Source organism: Kickxella alabastrina (assembly GCF_025024165.1).
Source record: "Kickxella alabastrina strain RSA 675 chromosome Unknown BX661scaffold_35, whole genome shotgun sequence".
Lineage (NCBI taxonomy): Eukaryota > Fungi > Kickxellomycota > Kickxellomycetes > Kickxellales > Kickxellaceae > Kickxella > Kickxella alabastrina.
The window spans coordinates 74,978-92,320 of NW_026251506.1; the positions used below are offsets into that span (position 1 = coordinate 74,978).

The 17,343-nt window shown below is 49.3% G+C and overlaps 4 protein-coding genes across 4 annotated transcripts; 2 read left to right on the forward strand and 2 right to left on the reverse strand.

Moving 5' to 3' along the window:
* Positions 1-1,142: 1,142 nt before the first annotated feature.
* Positions 1,143-9,438, forward strand: BX661DRAFT_226921 (uncharacterized protein; the record flags this gene model as incomplete). The annotated part of the gene is made up of 14 exons (XM_051538982.1): positions 1,143-1,363; positions 1,394-1,451; positions 1,653-2,098; positions 2,226-2,705; positions 2,744-2,913; positions 2,993-3,039; positions 3,080-3,325; positions 3,370-3,551; positions 3,581-4,012; positions 4,053-4,199; positions 4,238-4,351; positions 4,390-7,263; positions 8,007-8,386; positions 8,427-9,438. The coding sequence occupies 14 exons, from the start codon at positions 1,143-1,145 to the stop codon at positions 9,110-9,112; spliced, it is 6,483 nt and encodes a 2,160-aa protein (XP_051388763.1). The 3' UTR covers positions 9,113-9,438.
* Positions 9,439-10,130: 692 nt separating this feature from the next.
* On the reverse strand, positions 10,131-10,304 carry BX661DRAFT_137818 (U1 zinc finger-domain-containing protein; the record flags this gene model as incomplete). The annotated part of the gene is made up of 1 exon (XM_051532705.1): positions 10,131-10,304. A coding segment is annotated over one exon (174 nt), but the record flags the coding sequence as incomplete, so codon positions are not given.
* Positions 10,305-10,725: 421 nt separating this feature from the next.
* BX661DRAFT_173579 (phosphatidylinositol transfer protein beta isoform) lies at positions 10,726-11,923 on the reverse strand (the record flags this gene model as incomplete). The annotated part of the gene is made up of 3 exons (XM_051533883.1): positions 10,726-11,234; positions 11,418-11,509; positions 11,727-11,923. The coding sequence occupies 3 exons, from the start codon at positions 11,921-11,923 to the stop codon at positions 10,726-10,728; spliced, it is 798 nt and encodes a 265-aa protein (XP_051388765.1).
* Positions 11,924-13,430: 1,507 nt separating this feature from the next.
* BX661DRAFT_189057 (uncharacterized protein) lies at positions 13,431-16,458 on the forward strand. The gene has a single exon (XM_051537527.1). It carries the CDS (start codon positions 13,617-13,619, stop codon positions 16,314-16,316), a length of 2,700 nt encoding a protein of 899 aa, XP_051388766.1. The 5' UTR covers positions 13,431-13,616; the 3' UTR covers positions 16,317-16,458.
* Positions 16,459-17,343: the final 885 nt, after the last annotated feature.

A 17,343-nucleotide genomic window follows, 5' to 3' on the forward strand; every position in this document is an offset into this window, starting at 1 on the left:
CTCACTCTGTCCTCTTTTTCTAATGGCCTGATCCCGAATTCAAAATTAGCGTTTAATAGCACTGAGCCTCTTTTGGATAACCAACTCCCAGTTTCAAGGATTTCTACCTCCATCCTTAATGGCATGGCACAAGCTGAAACTGGAGTGGCTCCTGTGAACTTTACAGCCCATCCAGCAGAATAATCAGTGCCTGAAGTCAGACGACGTTTTTGGAACAAAGGTATTGCAGCAAGCCCAAACATGCACATCATCTTTAATTGTTTTAGCAAACAATTGGGAATGCACCTACTTGGTTCACGCAAAAAGTGACAAAAGACGATCGAGACAAACATGCGCAGAGTTTAGCCTATGTCTATTGTCTATAGTCAGACGAGCAAGAGCTCAAGTGGCGCAGAATTAAGGTAGCCAATTTTTTCCTACATAGCTATTTCTCACTTATTCTCAACAGGTTTGAACCCACTTTTGATTAGCAGTCTGAGTAATCAGCAAGCAAAGAAAACTAGTGCTGCCGACTAGTTTCAATAAACAGCATAAACGATTAAAACAAAAGATTTCATGCGAGAGAACAACTAGCTTAATTAAGAACACATTTTATTATTCAACATCAAATACAACTAATAATACACATATATTTTAAGATATAATGGGTATTAATCACGTGATTAAATTAAAGCTTGCATTTTTTATGTTTGTGACGAAAGCCACTAGGCAGGAATTGCAGTTTTATTTTCATGAACTTTGTGAAAATGATGAGAGGGGGAAGGACGAAAATCTGAATCGCGTCGCGATAATATTTTTATTTTTCAGTATTTGGACAATAGAAAAAAGTCGCGTTAGTAATTTTTTTTTAAAAAACGTAAATAAAAAAGGTCTTATTTTTTTCTTCCGTTCATCCTTTTTTTTGTTTGCCCACCCTCTATTTTTTTCACTTCCCTAACACTATTCATTTTTGCACTTATTTTATTAAACAAATAAAAAAACCCTCCAAGCAAAAAACTAAACCCTTTTTTCGCTTCCAAATTTGCACTTTTATATTTCCTACATCTATTCGTATTTATTTATTTATTTTCTTTCGCTAATTTCAATTCTAACAACTTTATTCCTTTTTAAAAGTAATGTCGCCTTCAATTAATTACCAGGCAATGTATTCAGATCACAATGAGCCTCCAACAGAGGAACTTTCCGGGTACGAGGACAACACAGCTGAGCATTTGGGTTATGCAGTGTCGGAGATTGGCCGTGCTGTGTCCCAGGATGAAACGGGGGTGGATTTTGCAGACCAGTTTGATGGGCCTTTAGAGCGGCTGGAGATACGCCGGATGAGCGATACGCCGGCGGAGTCCCGTGTCGACCAGCAGGGCTGGTACCGAAATGGACGGCGTGGAGATGATAGTGAAGAAGACGATATGTTTGGGCATAGTTTTGAGGATGACAGAGGAATGGAGGAGATGGTAAGCTGTTTTTATTCTTCTTTTTGGATTTTTGGATTATGCCTGTGCGATTGACGCATAACAAAAGTAAGGATCGCGTTTTTTGCAAATGATAAGGCTGATTTAAGCTAATGGTTCTGTATATTGTCATTGGCTTTCTTTGTTGTCTAAAACTAGGAATTTTCCACGCACTCTGGGGAAACTGGCGGTGGTACGCGTCAGACGATGGGTCTGACGGCCGAGGATATTTCCGAGGACTCTTTTTTGAACCGCGCTAATGGCGGTGGTGTCGGCGACTACAGCCATACGCGCTCGTTGCACTCAGACACGCTCGACAGACACTCCACTATGCGTAGCCACCCCGATGGTCGCCAGCCTAATGGTCCTAATGTTATAAGGGATGGTCCCTCGGACAGTGAACACGACGAGAGCGATGAGCGTGACGAGAGGCTGACCACATTTAGCTCGCCTGAACATACGCGAGAGGTTGGTGGGATTGAAGAAATAGGCGCTCAGTTGGCGCAAGTAATGGGTCGGCTCAACCAGTCTTTCCCACAGCAGCAGCAGCAGCAGCGGGAGGAGGAGGAGGAGGTTGACTGGGATGAGAATGGCGGGAGATTCCAGATACACCCGATATCAACACCACATTCACCACGGCGCAGCTTTCAGTAACTTCAGCGACGAACAGCGAGGAAGATGCGCTGAATACGCGAATATAGGGCGAGACAATATGATAATTCAGCCTGGTGCAGCGCATCAGTTGAGGAATCCACTTCCTACCCCCGACAACTCAAGCGAAGGCCAAATCATTTCGACCATTGCCGAGGTATACTCAGTCGTCAGGGAGATCCAGAATGAGCAGGTGGACGAAATGACAGAGGCTGTAGCGGCTTTGAGAGCGGAGAATATCAGGGTGGTTGAGGAGCTTAGGGTGGAAGCGGATGATGATGCGACGTTGCGGTTGGAGCCTCCGCCTTTCCAGAATATCGACGCGCATCGGTCGCTGGATGATCGGTTTGTTGTGCCGAGGGGGGAGTACTCGCTGAATGGGTCGTTTGATTCGCTTGACCATCCTAATATGGGCAGTCAGGAGACCCTGGGCGCTCAGTCGCCCGAGTCCATGCGGCAGGACTCGGAGTACTTTAGCCAGGGCAGGGCCGGTGGCGGTGGTGGCTCACACCAGCGTGGGCATTTGTCGTCACCGACGCAGTTCAGCCCGTTCAGCAACTCGGGCCGTGGGCGGTTCGGGAATATGGTCAGTAGTTTGGGCTATTCGTCGAGGCCAAGCACTCCCGGGGGGGTGGCTCCGCGAGGGATAGCGGGTTTGGGCCGGTGGAGGATGCTGATGAGATGTTTGGCAACTACGCGACCAGCAGCAACCCTGATTACGAGGATATTGCGAGGCAGCATGAAATGGATTTCTCTGATCTTATGGGTGAATCTGACCATGACAACGATGGATTTGGTTCGACCGGCCGCCGGAGTCGCTGTTTGCGTCGAGCTCGTCGATTATTGGCAATGGACGCAATCAATGGATGCGGCCGGGACATCGGGTCTCCCAGCAGCAGCAAAATCAGTCAACGTTGGCGAGGAGGCGCAATTTCTCCACGTGGGATGGCAGGGAGGCCACGGTGGAGGCGATGCGAGAGCAGGAGGAACGGTTCGCTATGGATATGCGCAACCCCATTGAACTGATGGGCAAGGCCAACAGCCTGGGCATGTCAGATGCCGACTCGGAGGTCAGTGGCCTGATCCCTGCCGATCTCAGCCACTCAACTGAGGGTAGCCATCGCAGTGCAAAATCGCCGATGGGTCGCGGGTGGATCCGCTTCGCAGCGCCTGGGCCTGGCGACCGGAATATCGTCGCGTCCCTGGGCACCGCGCAGCCTACGCCTGTGACGGATCATCCCAGCAGCAACGCCATGCGCAAAACAACCAGTATGACCATTATGGCCATTATGGACAGCGCGAGAACAATGGCCAGGCTGATGGCGCCGTACTGCTGCCACCGCCGCCAACAACCCCAAGGACAGTCATGAGCCGCGACCCATACCATGGGCCGTCCACACGTGTGCTGCATGTGGTGCCGCCGTTTGATGCCCATGCACTGCAGACGCCGCCGTCGGAATTCCACAGGGCGAGATGCAGAGGGCGCAGCCCCAGGGTCAGATGGCGCCTCTGCGCAATGCCAGGCCGGCGGGGCCGCGGTCCATTGATGATATGCGCCGCCCGCCGCCGCTGACGATTGCCTCGCGACAGTCGACGCCCGACCACCACCACTACCAGCAACAGCAGCAGAGCCGGCAGCAGCAGCAGAACTATCAGCATCAGCAGGACCGCCAGGCGAGCCACCAGGCGAGCCACCAGCAGGACTACCAGCAGCAGCAGCGCAATGCTCGGGCAGCAGCCGAGTTTGCACAGGCCGCTCAAGTCAGCCCAGACTATGACCAGAGCGACGATGGTTCACTGGGACTCGGCTCACTGCTTCTAGGCGACATGCAGCCAACCGAGTCAATCCGTATCAACCGCACGCCCCTCGCCACTGGGCAATTCGCACCCGCGCATGCACGGATTCTGGGAGCGTCACGTGGAATGGCGTCGCCTATGCGCAGTGCAACGCAGCTGGTGGCACGGGTTTGTGTCGCGTGATTGGACGTCGCAGTCGACGGTGACGTCGGCAGCGTATGTGCCGTTTCAGGAACCGACGGTGGATATTGCGAGGCTGCCGAGGTATAAGGATGTAGCGCTGGGAAAGATTGACAGTGTTTCGTCGATGGAGAACTCGCCGAGAGCGCGGGTGGTTGCAGATGGCCGGGTTCGGAGTGGGGTGGCAGGTCGCAGGGTGATTTGCGCGGGATGCTGAGCTACGAGTCTGACGCTGTGCATACTATAAGGTATGAGTCGCCGACGCCGTCCGTGGGGTCAATGGAGGATTGGACATGGGGCATATGGGCATGAGCGGATTTGGCAGGGGCCAGCAGCTACCACAGCAGCAGCAGGGGCATCAAGGGCAGCAATCTGCTGGGCGTGGGCAGCAGCAGCAGCCGCAGGTGGTGTCGGAGAATGCCGAAGGGACACCGTCGTTGAAGGAGATCTACGATATGGTCAAGGTTGTTCTTACGACTATGAGCTCGCAGACGCAGATAGAAACGCCACCCGGTGTTGGTGCCAAAGAGGGTGGTCGGCCGGCTGACACTGGTCGCTCGCAGCTTGGGCCGATTGCTGTTGACCATGACTCGCGGCGGATGCGCACAATGAGTACGTTGGATCGCCAGCTGAACAACGTGTATGCGGGAATAAGCATGGAGGCTGAAGAGAAGCAGCGCGAGCGCAAACGCGAGCAGCAGCAGCAGCAGGCAGCGGATATTAGCAACCGGTCGTATCCAGATTCCCGCCCAGCTGCACCAACGCCGCGTAGGCGCAATAATTTTTCGCGGTTTATTGACGATGAGTCAGGCAGTTTTGTCGGGTCAGAAGCTGCACCGGCACCACCAGCACTGGTGGCGGCGTCGGATGCCGAGGCTAATGCCACTGATAGGTTTATGCAGAGATACCGCAGTGAGGTGGCACCTCAGCGCACACAGAGCACGCAGCAGTATGTCGAGCGGTATACTAGCGATACTGCGGCCGGTAATTATAGCGTTATGCGCGGGATGTCGCCGCTTATGCCGTCGGTGTCATCGCTGCCGCAACCACTGTCTGCATCGGTCACCCGTGAAATCAGCGGCAGCAGCGGAGCTGATGGTGGTGACAGTAGCGGTGGGTTGGCGCAGGGCTTGGCCAGAGTGCTGGATGCCCTGGGTGAGGGGTCGATATCCAAGGAGGATCTTTACAGGACCCTGGAGGAGATGGTTTCGGCGGTCGTCAGTAAGAATGGTAGTTTCGAAAGAGCTTCCGCACAACAAGCTTCTGAGACTCTGGATCAGCCACAGCAGCAGCAACAGCCACAGCAGCAGCAGCCAAGGCGTGGGATGGCGACCGAGACGGCTGTGCAGACGGAGGACGTTTCAGCTGATAATGCTGATGCTGGGGATGATGGTCCCGTGGACAAGGCGTTTATGCGCAGTGTTCTGGCATCGATGGAATCTCATTTTGAGCGTATTGGCAAGCAACTGCTGGTCGCCAAAACGCAGAATCAGTCGGAAGCTGCGCAGCCGGAACAGCCGGCGGACGTGGGGTCTGTGCCGGAAGAGTCCGAGCCGAGGGAGAGCAGAAGCCCGGCATTGGCTGCTCGCCAGCGGATAGTGGGGGCGCCTGTGTTCGAGACGCCGACAAGGAGAGGCCGGCTGGCGCAGGGGGTGCATTGGCCCAGTAGCCAGGAGGAGCCTGAACTGAGAGAACGCCTGGCGTCGCCGCCGGCGCCGAGGGCTGTGTCGCCGCTGCGGGAGCGCTTCTCGATGGGGGGACGCCGTGGCTATCGCCAGCAGATGTCGCCGTTGGCTGGGCGGGGCCGCCCCCAGCACCAACAGCAGCAAGCGATGAGTGCGTTTGGAAGTCATTTTGCCAATACTGACCATGCTGCTGATGTTGATGCAGCCATGGATGCTATGGCCGACGAGTATGACAATGAGGATGACGGCGAGCTATCGGACACGATGACGACGGTGCAGGACGACGCGCCTATGCCGGTGCCCGGTTCTGTCGGCCCTGCCTTAGTTCATGCGGCCAGCACGCCCGGCCACCGCAGCCAGCTGCCGCCGCTGTCCATGACTGCGCAGAAACGCAGCGAGCGGATTTCTGGCGAATCCATAACTTCGCATCTAGGCAACAGCGACCAACTAGGGAGACGCCAGACCTTAGATTCTCTTCGTCGACAACACCAGCATGAGCATGAGCATGAGCATGAGCAGCAGCAGCAGCAGCAGCAGCAGAGTCTGCGAACAAATGTACGCGCAGATGACGGATATGATAGTCTGAATGACGCTATCTACAGTGCACATATTGTGCGGCAGCTTAGCGAGACACTGGCAGGGCTTGAGCAGGAGCATATTAAGCGGTTCCACCATCTGCGAAGCACCAAGGCGGCAGACTGCCCGGTGTGTCGGTCCCTGGAGGCACAGAACCATGATCCGTATCTTTATGGGAAGCACGCAGTGGCGTACAAGTCTCTGCCGATGCGTCAGCTGCAGGGGCTTCTGAATGCCTACGTTGATGTCATGACTATGGAGCGCCCGCATTCGCAGCGGTCAACATTGTCGCCACCGCCAGCGTATGTTTCGCGTGAGGATGATTTGCAGGGTGTGCGTGGAGATTCACTCTATCATTCGTTTACGCCGACGCCGACGCGGAGCGGGAAGGTAATTGCGCGGAGTTTGGCTCAGCGTGGATCGCCCTTGGGGGATACACGGAGGACTACGGGGGTGGTTATTGAGCAATTACGGGAGGAGCTGGATGCTGTGGGGCGTCGGTACCGCCGGATGGTTGGGGAGTACGAGATGCTGGATCCGACGCGGAAGAGCGACCAGAGGCGTAGGAGGCAGATGGCTGGGGATTTGAAGGATTTGGTTGATCTTTTGGATGTCAAGGGTGAGCAGATTGCGACGTTGGCGGGGCTGCATCACTCGGATACTTTGCCGACCTCGCGTGTGGCGGCGGCGCCGGCTGCTGCGGTGGGCGAGAGGAAAGGTTTAAAACAGAGAAAGCAGCTGCAGCAGCAGCGCAGGGCCTTTTGGGATGACAGTGTTGAGATGAGCTTGGAGAGAGTTAATGAGAATGGTGGAGGCAGCATCAATGTTTCTGGCGGTGGCGGTGGCAGTGGCGGCCGCGCGCACACGAGCAATACCGAGCGGGTGTATAACTCTGCAAGGGACCTGCAGAAGGCGCTCGGCGATATGTACTGATTGAATTACCTTTATTGTTTTATGCTATTCGTCGAACTTGTTGATCATGGCTTTATGCGTGCAGTAAAACAAATGTAGAAAATGGCTTGGTTTTTTTTGTTATATATAGATTTTTATTTAAATATTCTGAGCGTGCGTTTTGTTTTGGACCCCTTGTGACTCAAATATTAACGAAAAGAAAGAAGGTTGGAATCTTCGTTTCGAAAAATAAACACTCCCGCATTGTTGCGCTGTGATTGGCTGTGATAAGACAGAAGCACAAATGCGCCTCTTCTTTTCATTTTCATTTTTTCGTATTGGTTGGGTTGTTTCACACACGACAAGAAAAAAAATATAAAAGCAGTATAAAATTTTTTTGTTTGTCCATTCTTTTCTTTTCTCTTCTTATTTTTTACAATACAACAATATCTCCACTACGAAGAATAGCTTTTTTTTTGTTTACTACAAAAAGCCCTAACAAAATCTTTTAACAACTTTTCAAATCTGTTTTACATTTCCTTTTTTAGTTGAAAAAGGAAAATTATCAATACCCGAAGCTGACAAAGACACTGGTCATTTTTCTCTACTCCTCATCGTCAATATTTTCAGAGCCCAACATAAAGCTCTATAACAGTTAGTTTTTTATTTTTTTTAACCACCACCTTTTTTTTCAATCTTTTCAAGTCAACTTTTTTTTTCTTTCTGAAATGATGTTTACTATCGGTAGCGATTATTCCTCTTCTTCCTCTTCCTCAAGCAGCATTGCTAGCAGCTTTAGCTCGAGCCTCAATGATAATACCTCGGTTGATGATGGTAAACCGAATAGTATCTACGGCGACAGTGTCCGCCAGGCAACCAGGGATGCGTTTATCCCGTTGCAGGACCTGTCGCCCAGGAGCAGCAGCGCTAGCGGGAGTGCGGCGACTATTTCCAACGATGTCAGAGGCATTGGGTATCTGGACAGCATGGCGGCGGTGTTTGGCGAGAATGCCGATGGCCAGTACGCTGACCAGCAGATGAGCCCTTCGTCTCTGGAGAATAATTCAGCGGCGACCGGTCGTGATCTTTTCTTCCCTGCCGAGTGCAGTGTTGAGCGTGCTGCAAACAGCAGGGGTGAACGGTACTTTTACACGGTGGGTAGGGAAGTAGGGTGGTGTTTTTGACGGCTCTTCGGTAGGTGCTATTGAGCCTGGCGGCGGTGACAGCGCTGCCAGGTATGCGGTTGGGGACGACGGCCGCATGTCGATAGTCCAGAGGCAAGGGACGGTTGTCCGGGAGCAGCAGCAGTCGTTTGGGAGCAGCAACGGCAACAGTATGAGCAATAGAACAATGCCTCGCATGATGCAGGACATGGAAAGAGGCTGCAGAAGAGGCGCTCTTGTTTCTGCATCTGCTTCGGCTGATGCGAGGAAAAGAAACCACGAGATTGCCCTCCAATCAGCAGCAGATCTGCAGCGCGAGCTTTTCCCACACGGCGTGCCCAGCCAAGGCACACTAAAATCCGGCGTGCGGCATATTTCAGCCGACATCAAGTTCCGCGCCATCGGGTGTGAGCGCCGCCCCTGGCACGGGTTCATCATTGACGATGTGCTTTTCGTGTATGTGTCTGAGTTTGTCGCTAGCGAGGGGAGCTTTCGCACGGCGGTTATGGCGCTGATGGAGCTTGCTGAGGATGTCCTGGGCTGTGCGTCGGTTATTTGTGCTCTGCCTAAGGCGCTGAGCACGGTGAGTGGTGGGCCGGTGGATACGGCGGCGGCAGCGACGCTTGTGCGCGCATTCATGTACTCCGGCTTTGAGCTGGTGTCACAGATGCTGTACCAGCCCAGCCCAGCGTACGTTTTGGTCGGCTACGACGCCATGTGAGAAGGGAAAAGGAAAACGGAAATTAAGAGGGTTCTTTTTTACGTTTACCTCAGTGCAATTAGTAATAGATATCTTCAGTCTTATTCTTTAACTTTTCTATGGGGGGAAATCGATAATCCGCTGCCAAGTGCCTAAGAGTAATGCTGCCTTTGTCCTACCTTTTGAAAAAGATGTTAAAGAATTGTCAACGCACACAACCTACCTTTTAACAAAAAGCAAAAATAAATGCGTAAGCACGCTTTCAGAGGTTTCTCAATGGTTAGGGATTTGTTAGTGTGGTTTTTAATATCACTATCACTGCTTTAATTTTAAAATGATAAAAAAGAACATAAACAACATTTAATGTTTTGAACAAACTCTAGGCGTATCGAGTGTTTGATTTATATTTATATATTTTTTTATAAGATTATGATCGGTGGTCCCATTCGCGGCTACGCTCGCGCTCGTGAATCTGCGACTGAGGTGGTGGCGGCATCTGCTGCCCGGGATAGCGCATACTACGGGAGTTCGACGACAACGACGATGCCATGCCAGGAGGTGGCGGTGGTCCACCAGTACCGCTGCTGTAGTGGCTCTGCTGCTGCTGTTGGTCATACTGCCCTGCACTGCTTCCCCCGCCTGGCGACCTAAACAAGCGTCCTGTGCTGGAGGAATACTGCTGCTGCACTCCCATTGGCGGAACCGGCAGTGTCATCTGCTGAGGCATCGGCATTGACATTGGCGGCGGAGCCAGCATGGCCAATGATCCACTACCATTATTGCGACCGTATGGGGATCTGGATCTCTGACGGTACCCACCGCTGCTGCTTCCCCTTGACCCACCACCGCCTCTCGGCCCACCGCGTCCTCCGCGTCCTCCACCGCCTCTCCCGCCATAATAATCGCCCCTCCCCCCGCCTCTCCCACCACCATACCCGCTGGCTCCGCCGCCGGAATACCTTCTGCCGCTTCCCGCACCCTCATATCCACTGCCAGGCGGCGGATACACGACCGTGGGCAGATCAGGAAGCTCCTTACCTTCGTAGGCCGTTTTAATGGTTGCAATGATCTCCTGTGTCTTGTCGTGGTCGAGGCCGTGGTAGTATGCGGCCACTTGGTTTATGTGCTTCCACCCGGTGTTGTGCGCTTTACGCACAGATACGGAATCGTGCGTGAGGAAAATATCGCAATAGTCGCAGTAGTATTTCGGCATAATGATAGTTATAATAAAATTAAAAAAACCCCTTTTTTTCTCGTTCTTGTTATCTATCTGTTTTTTTTGTATTGTCTGGAGAGAGGGGATTTGTAATATAGTATAAAGTTGAAATACAAAAAGAAAAAGAAAAATTTCAAGAAAGATGAGAGGTGGTAAGCATTACTTTTTTTATCAAGCGCATGAATGAGGTTTAAAATATAAGAGGTTTCTGTTTTTGACTCTGTACTGTGGGAAAAAGTCACGCTTTTTATTTTATTTTATTTTTTCATTTTTAAACTTGCTCCTGTTGAACTCGGCTTATAACCACTGTAACCAAAACAAACAAAAAAGAATGTTATATAGATGATGGGGGTATAGAAGAAGAAAAAAAGATAAATAAAATTGTTGTAAAAATCAATGAAACTAAAGTTACATTTCCTCAATTAAAGTCAGTCTTGGACGAACCTTCCTGCTGGCGCTTCTCCACAAGCTTCTTTGCAGTCTCCTCCTCCAACGCACGCACATCCTCAATAGTCATTCCATACCACTCATCCGTATCACAGAACAACTGGCGATGGAACATGGTAAAGACATTGCGCATATTGCTCTGTATCAGGGGCTCAACCGTCGACGTAATCCCCCACCACTTGAACTCCCCAGTGACAACCTTGTAGCAAGTCATTACGGGCTCGCAGTCCTTTTCCCACCCAGACTTGTTCAACGGCCCGCGCCCGGTTTTTTTCGACTTGTAAGTGAAGGGGTCTTCCGAAGGCTTGTAGGCAGCCTTGGAGATTGTCGAGTTGTCTGCTACGTCAATGTACTCTACTTGGCGCTGTGCCAGTTGGTCGAGACTCAGGTTCAGAGCGTTCTCCGTGGTGCCGCGGTCGGCCAGATGCATCGTTTCGGTGACCACGCGCATGTTCTCCTTCATGTACGGCGAAGTCACAACTATATTGCATTTGTCCGTTGTTGTGGGAACAAAAATGGTTTATACAGGGATGCATAAAATGAGCACAGGTTGCAATTGTTTGAAGGGGGTTTGTTGTTAGCTGTGTGTGTATGTTTTGGCTTTGGCTTTGGCTTTGGCTTTGGCTCTCTCTCGCAATATGCTTGCTGTCTAGGGAACGTTACCTGTCTTGCAGTGGGGGTATCCGTTCCAGGCCTCCTCGTGGAGGATCAGTGCATCCTTGGGGATCAGGGGACGCAGCAGAGCAGGGATACGGCTAACCAAAATAATAATAATAATAATAATAATAATAATAATAGTAAAATTAGAATAAAATGAATACGTTATTTTTAGTACAACTATCCAACCAACCCTAATACACCAATTTTTTTATAGGGAACAATAGCAACATTCTCCACAATAAATAATACACAAACAGAATAAAATTAGTGCTAAATTACTAAAAATGCTTTTTTCTTCTTCAAATACTTTACCTGCCCAGGTGGTAAATCTTGTATGTGTACTGGCCCTTTCCCATTTCGTTGTCATAGGGTTCGTTCTTCAGCACCTCGACTCCTTCGCCGCCACCAGTCTCGTTCATGGACATTTTGGCCACGGCGTAGAGCTGGGCAATGCGGTACTCATCGACCGTGCAGTTGTTTCTAATTCTGTATTCCTTGACTATGGTCATCTCGATTGGTTTTGTAAAGAAAGTATTGGGTAAAAGAAATATGAAATAAAAGTAAGAAATAAAAAATAGTAGTTATAAATTTGAATAATTTGAAATTTGTCTTATTTTTAAGAAGAGATGAGAAAAAGAACAAAAAAGAAAGTAAACTTGAATAAAATGAGAGATATAGTGAAGCGGGGAAGAGGCTGTTTTTTTGTGTTTGCTAAAAATAATAACACTAGCAAAAACGCTGTGTGAATAATCTGCTCGTCCATCCCATCCTATCCATCCGTTCTTTCCTTTTGTTTGGCTTTTTTTCCCTCTCGATTTATCGATTGGGCTTTATCGCAAAAAAACAAAAATAAATCCACCAGCGGAAGAAGAATAAAGGTCAATATTTGGCTTTTTTCCCCCGATTTTTTGCCGCAAAATAAAAATTAAAACAAAATAAAAGGGGGCTCTATAAGCTCTTTATCCAACAGAAAACCCAAACCCAAATTAAGCTGTAATCAAAATTTTATAAGAACTACACCATAACAGACCCCCCCCCCGCCCCTCCCAACCTGCGGGGAGTAACCTTGGAGTGTGCATTTAGGTGCCTTCCTTTTAACGAAACGTAAAGGTGAGTTGAAACCTTTCGCCAGAGTTAGGAAATTAAGTGCAATCATTTGGAAAGAGACTTGGCAGCAAGCAGCAGCACCAGCAGCCGGGTGCAAAGCCAAGGAGGCAGCTCTCTGCTGCAGCTACTCATCCCCCGCAGGCAGCGCATGGATTGATTTATCCACATAACTTGTCTCTTCCCTCCGCCTGTCTATCCGTTTGCCCAATGCAAAAGCCCACGGGTCCAACATGATTAAAAACCAACTTGTTCATTCACATTACGTACGTTTAAAATCACAGAAAATTAAATTACACACGGGCTGCTGAGACACAAGCTTCACAAGCGCAGCACAGCCCAGAAGCAAATACAGCCCAACCCAGTCAAGCCAAGCCAAGCCAAGCAACCACTGAATTCGAGCTTTGTTCCCTGCCAAACCACACCAAGCCCCCTCTCAAATGATCAACCGGAGAGAAGAGGGCCCTTTGTAGCGATTTCATAAAAACACACCGCCAACGAACCCCTTTGCAGCACGTTTTTTTCAAGTTGATTTATTAGAACCCTTTGCAACAACATCGTTTCTTGATACCCCCAATCACGCGCAATTGTGTTTTTAAGTATGTCAGTTTTTTGGGGGGAAGGTTACAAAGAAAACATGTATTTTTTGTCCTCGATAGATGATGTCACTGCAATTTGAGGTACATGTTCTGTATTTAAATAAAAAAGAAACAGAACTTCTCTTTACATAAAGGCAAATGCAATTATTTTTGGGATTTGGCCTAGAGATTCGCGCGCATCATTTTCTATTATTTCAATTGCCAACTAAAGAAAATTTGGCTTTTTTGTGCGCGCTCGTAAAATCTTCTTTCACTTATAATAATAGCCAGAGCGCACCCTGCCGCCGTCTGCGCAATTCTTTTTTCTTTCTTTCCTCAACTCCATTTTTATTCATATTATTGCATTTGCATTTGCATTTTTCATCTTTCATTTTTTCATTTTCCACACACAGCATATCATATCATATATCATTTCATTCCACTTCATACATTACATACCACTTCATTAAACTCCTTTTCAAATATTTCTAATTATTTACACACATTCACAAAAAAACACATGTCCCTTTCCTCGCTTTTGAGCTCGGATGGCTCCAACAAAGACACATCCAACTCGGTTCGCACATTCCTAGCCTCCCTTATTATCAATGCTGGCGTTGCCCTTATAATAATTATGCTATTCTGCATTTTGCGGCCGCGCTTCAAGCGCGTCTACGCGCCACGCACATACGCGATTGAGCGCGGAAGGCGCTCCGACCCCATCGGCAACGGCTTCTTTGCTTGGATTCCCGCCGTACTGCGCGTACCCGACGAGGAAATAATCCGGCGCTCTGGACTCGACACATACATGTTCCTGCGCAGCATCCGGTGCATGTTTATTATTTTTGCAGTCACCAGTATTTTGTCGGCCGCGTCTATTTTGCCCATAAATATTTTGGGCACTAACGGGCTGAAGGACCTCAGCTCGCTGTCGATTGGAAACGTGGACCCTATGAGTAGCCGGCTTTGGGCTCATGTTGGATTTCTCGCGCTGCTTGTTAGTTGGACCGTATGGTGCATTATTGGGGAGCTGCGCATCTACACCCACCTGCGCATGTGGTGGCTGACACACCCCGATTACGCTGCGAGGGCCGCTGCCTCGACTGTTCTGATCACCGATGTGCCCAAGAGCCTAGTCAACAATGAAGCCCGGCTCGCCGAGACCTTTGACATGCTGCCCGGGGGCGTCCGCCAGGTATTTGTCAACCGTACATCAAAGGAGCTTGCCGACGTGGTCAACAAGCGCGACAAGTTGGCAAAAAGGCTTGAAATCCTCTTGACGCGCTACGCCGTTGAGTGCAGCAAGAAGTTTGCCGTGTCAACCCTGTCCGGCGACATGTACGTGCAGCCCAAGCGCCCGGTTATTCAAAGGGGGTGGATGCCCCTGTTTGGAAAAAAGGTCGAGACCTTTGAGTACTTGGCGGCTGAAATCGCCATGTGCAACCATTTCATTGCTCAGAGTATCAAGGACGTCAACGGGTTTAAGCGCGAGTCGTCGGCAATGGTCATGTTCAATAAGCAGATTGCCGCCCATATGGCTACGCAGGCCGTCATTGACTATAGGCCGTTTTCGATGAGCAGCGTGGCGGTTGACGTTAACCCAGAGGACGTCATTTGGTCCAACCTAAAGATTAGCCCGTGGAGTCGCCGCATTCGTGGGTACGTGTCATTTGTCATTACCGTCGGGATCACTGTTCTGTGGACATTGCTGGCCGCATTTGTGACCGGTCTGGTGCAGGCCAAGAACCTTGTCAAGCTGAAGCAATTCGAGTGGCTGAAGGGCAACGACATTGCTCTGGGGATTTTTAGCGGTGTTGTGCCGCCCGCGATCATTCTGGTGCTCATGTCACTGTTGCCTGTTATACTGCGCCTGCTGCTGCGCCTCGAGGGCACCCCACAGACCAGCCTTATCAACATGCGCCTCATCAACCGCCTGTTCTTTTTCCAAGTGTGGAACGTCTACCTGGTCAACATCTCGTCGTCTTCCATCTTGCTCATTCTCACAAACTCGATTAATAACCCAGGAACTATCATTAAGCACATCCAGGAGGACGTGCCAAAGTCGGCAACCGGCATTCTCGCATACGTGCTTTTGCTTTCATTCACCAATGCGGCTCGCGAAATATTACAGGGCGTGCCGCTGGCCATGCGCTACTTGATTCCCAAGCTCTTTGCCAAGACACCGCGGGCGTTGTCTCAGGCCGAGGAGCCGTCCGAGTTTGACTGGGCCACGGCTATCCCCACACACTCGCTTATATTCCTCATGGGCTTCTCCTATTCGTTTATCGCGCCAATTGTCAGCTGGTTTGTTGCCGTGTACTTTGGCCTGTTCTATCTCATCTACCGCTACCAGTTTCTCTACGTCTACAATGACTGCAAGTGGACTTCCGGCGGTCTGTCGTACCCCAAGACCATCAAGCAGATGCTTGTTGCAATCTACATCTCTGAAATCTATATGATCTGCATGATGGTTGCCCGACTGGGCAGCAGTGCGGATTCCATTATGCGCGTGGTCGTATCCGTCGGCATTCTACTTTTCACCATTGTGGCTCACCTGTATATCAACGACGTGTATATTCCGGCGATCAACCACCTGCCTATTAAAAAGGCCGCCGACGTTGAGCGTAACCCGCTGCTGGCACGTGAGTTCCCCGACGTTCTCGGCGATGACGATATTGAGCTGCCGAGCACATCGAGCACGTCCACTTTGTCCTTAGAGCAGCGCAAGAAGCGCAACTGGGTGTACGCAATGTACAGCTCGCTGGTTCCCGCGTCCCTGATCAAACTGACCTTGCGCGCCTTCCCACGGCTTCTCGGCCCTGACTGTCTCACAGTAGCCGACGAGGAGTCCGCCATCCAAGCCTGGGCTCCATCATTTTCGCGCATGCATACTGCGGATAAGCGCCTGAGCATGATTGAGAAGCGCCCGATGACTGAGTCGAGTGCTAATGATTTGGCGCGCATGTTTTCTAGCCCTGAGTTGCGGGCAAAGTCTGTTTGCAATTTGTGGGTTCCGCTGGCTAACTCGCGTCTGTTTTCAAGGCTTTTGTGGGAAGTCGAGTATTACGGCCAGGGCACTATTCTTGTTATCACCGAGGGGACTAAAATTACGCCTAATTTCAAAGTCAAGGCTGATGTAGAGTTTGCCCTGGAGAATTTTGAGGTTGCTGACAAGTCGGAGCTTTTGCAAGCGCAGAATCGGCGACCTGTATATGTATAAGAATGTGTTTCGATATACAATAACAAACACGCAATGCGACAATGTATAGTATAATGCATTGGCTAATTGCGTTTCTTTTTTCTTTTCTCGTTTATCCTTGTTTTATGTCATTGTTTTAATATATATATTGTTTACAAAATAATAATTTAATAATGTAACAGTTTTTCCAAGTTTTACTAGTACTTTTACACGTGTTACGCAACCCGAGGGAATGGAAGTAGATGCTGAGGTTGAAAGTCATGAAACAAGGTTCCATCTGCATGCCAATTAATAGGGTACTAATTGGACTATGCAGGTGTAAATTAGGGAGACATAATAATAACCAGGTATGCTCCCTACTTTGCAATGTACATGTACAAACGCACTTATGCAAAAATCACAGCATTGACTTGCTAAGATACTGGTCTGCTCGCAGAAGATCCAGTTCTCACCAACGAAGCGCACGATTGACAATGTGCACAACAAAGGCGACGAGGCACATATATAACATGAGGCTAGGGCTAGAAGTACTTTAGAAACATTAGTAAATAAACCCTTTATAAATTCACCCACCACTTTCATAACACTACTACCATAATGCTCTTTACACCACTCCCTCATAACACACGCAAGATAGTATATATTTTTCATTTAACCAATAAAAAATAAATATAGAGTAAAAAATTTACTAACTCAGTTAACTGGATGACCAAGCACAAAAACTCACACAAGGAGACAAAAGAGTGCTGGTATTGGTTTTGTAATAAGATGAGAAATATTTTAAAAAAAAGTATTATTTAAATATACCCTCTTCCAAACTAATACATTTATTCAATAAAACATTGAATGTGGGCTTAGCTAACGCATTTTAAAATTTGGGCTTAGCAGTTTCGAGCAGGTAACAGACATAAAAAGTATCTATGGCCAGGATTGTACAAATTAACATACCCTGTTTGCCTAAGTAACTATAAATCGTATCAGTATGTTTTACTTTGGACATCGTTTATGGACCCAATGTGTGCGAACGTGTTGTTGGTTAGGTATACGT

Excerpts from the sequence above, each read along its gene's own strand:
- BX661DRAFT_189057 (XM_051537527.1), top strand. The coding sequence starts at position 13,617 with ATGTCCCTTTCCTCGCTTTTGAGCTCGGATGGCTCCAACAAAGACACA.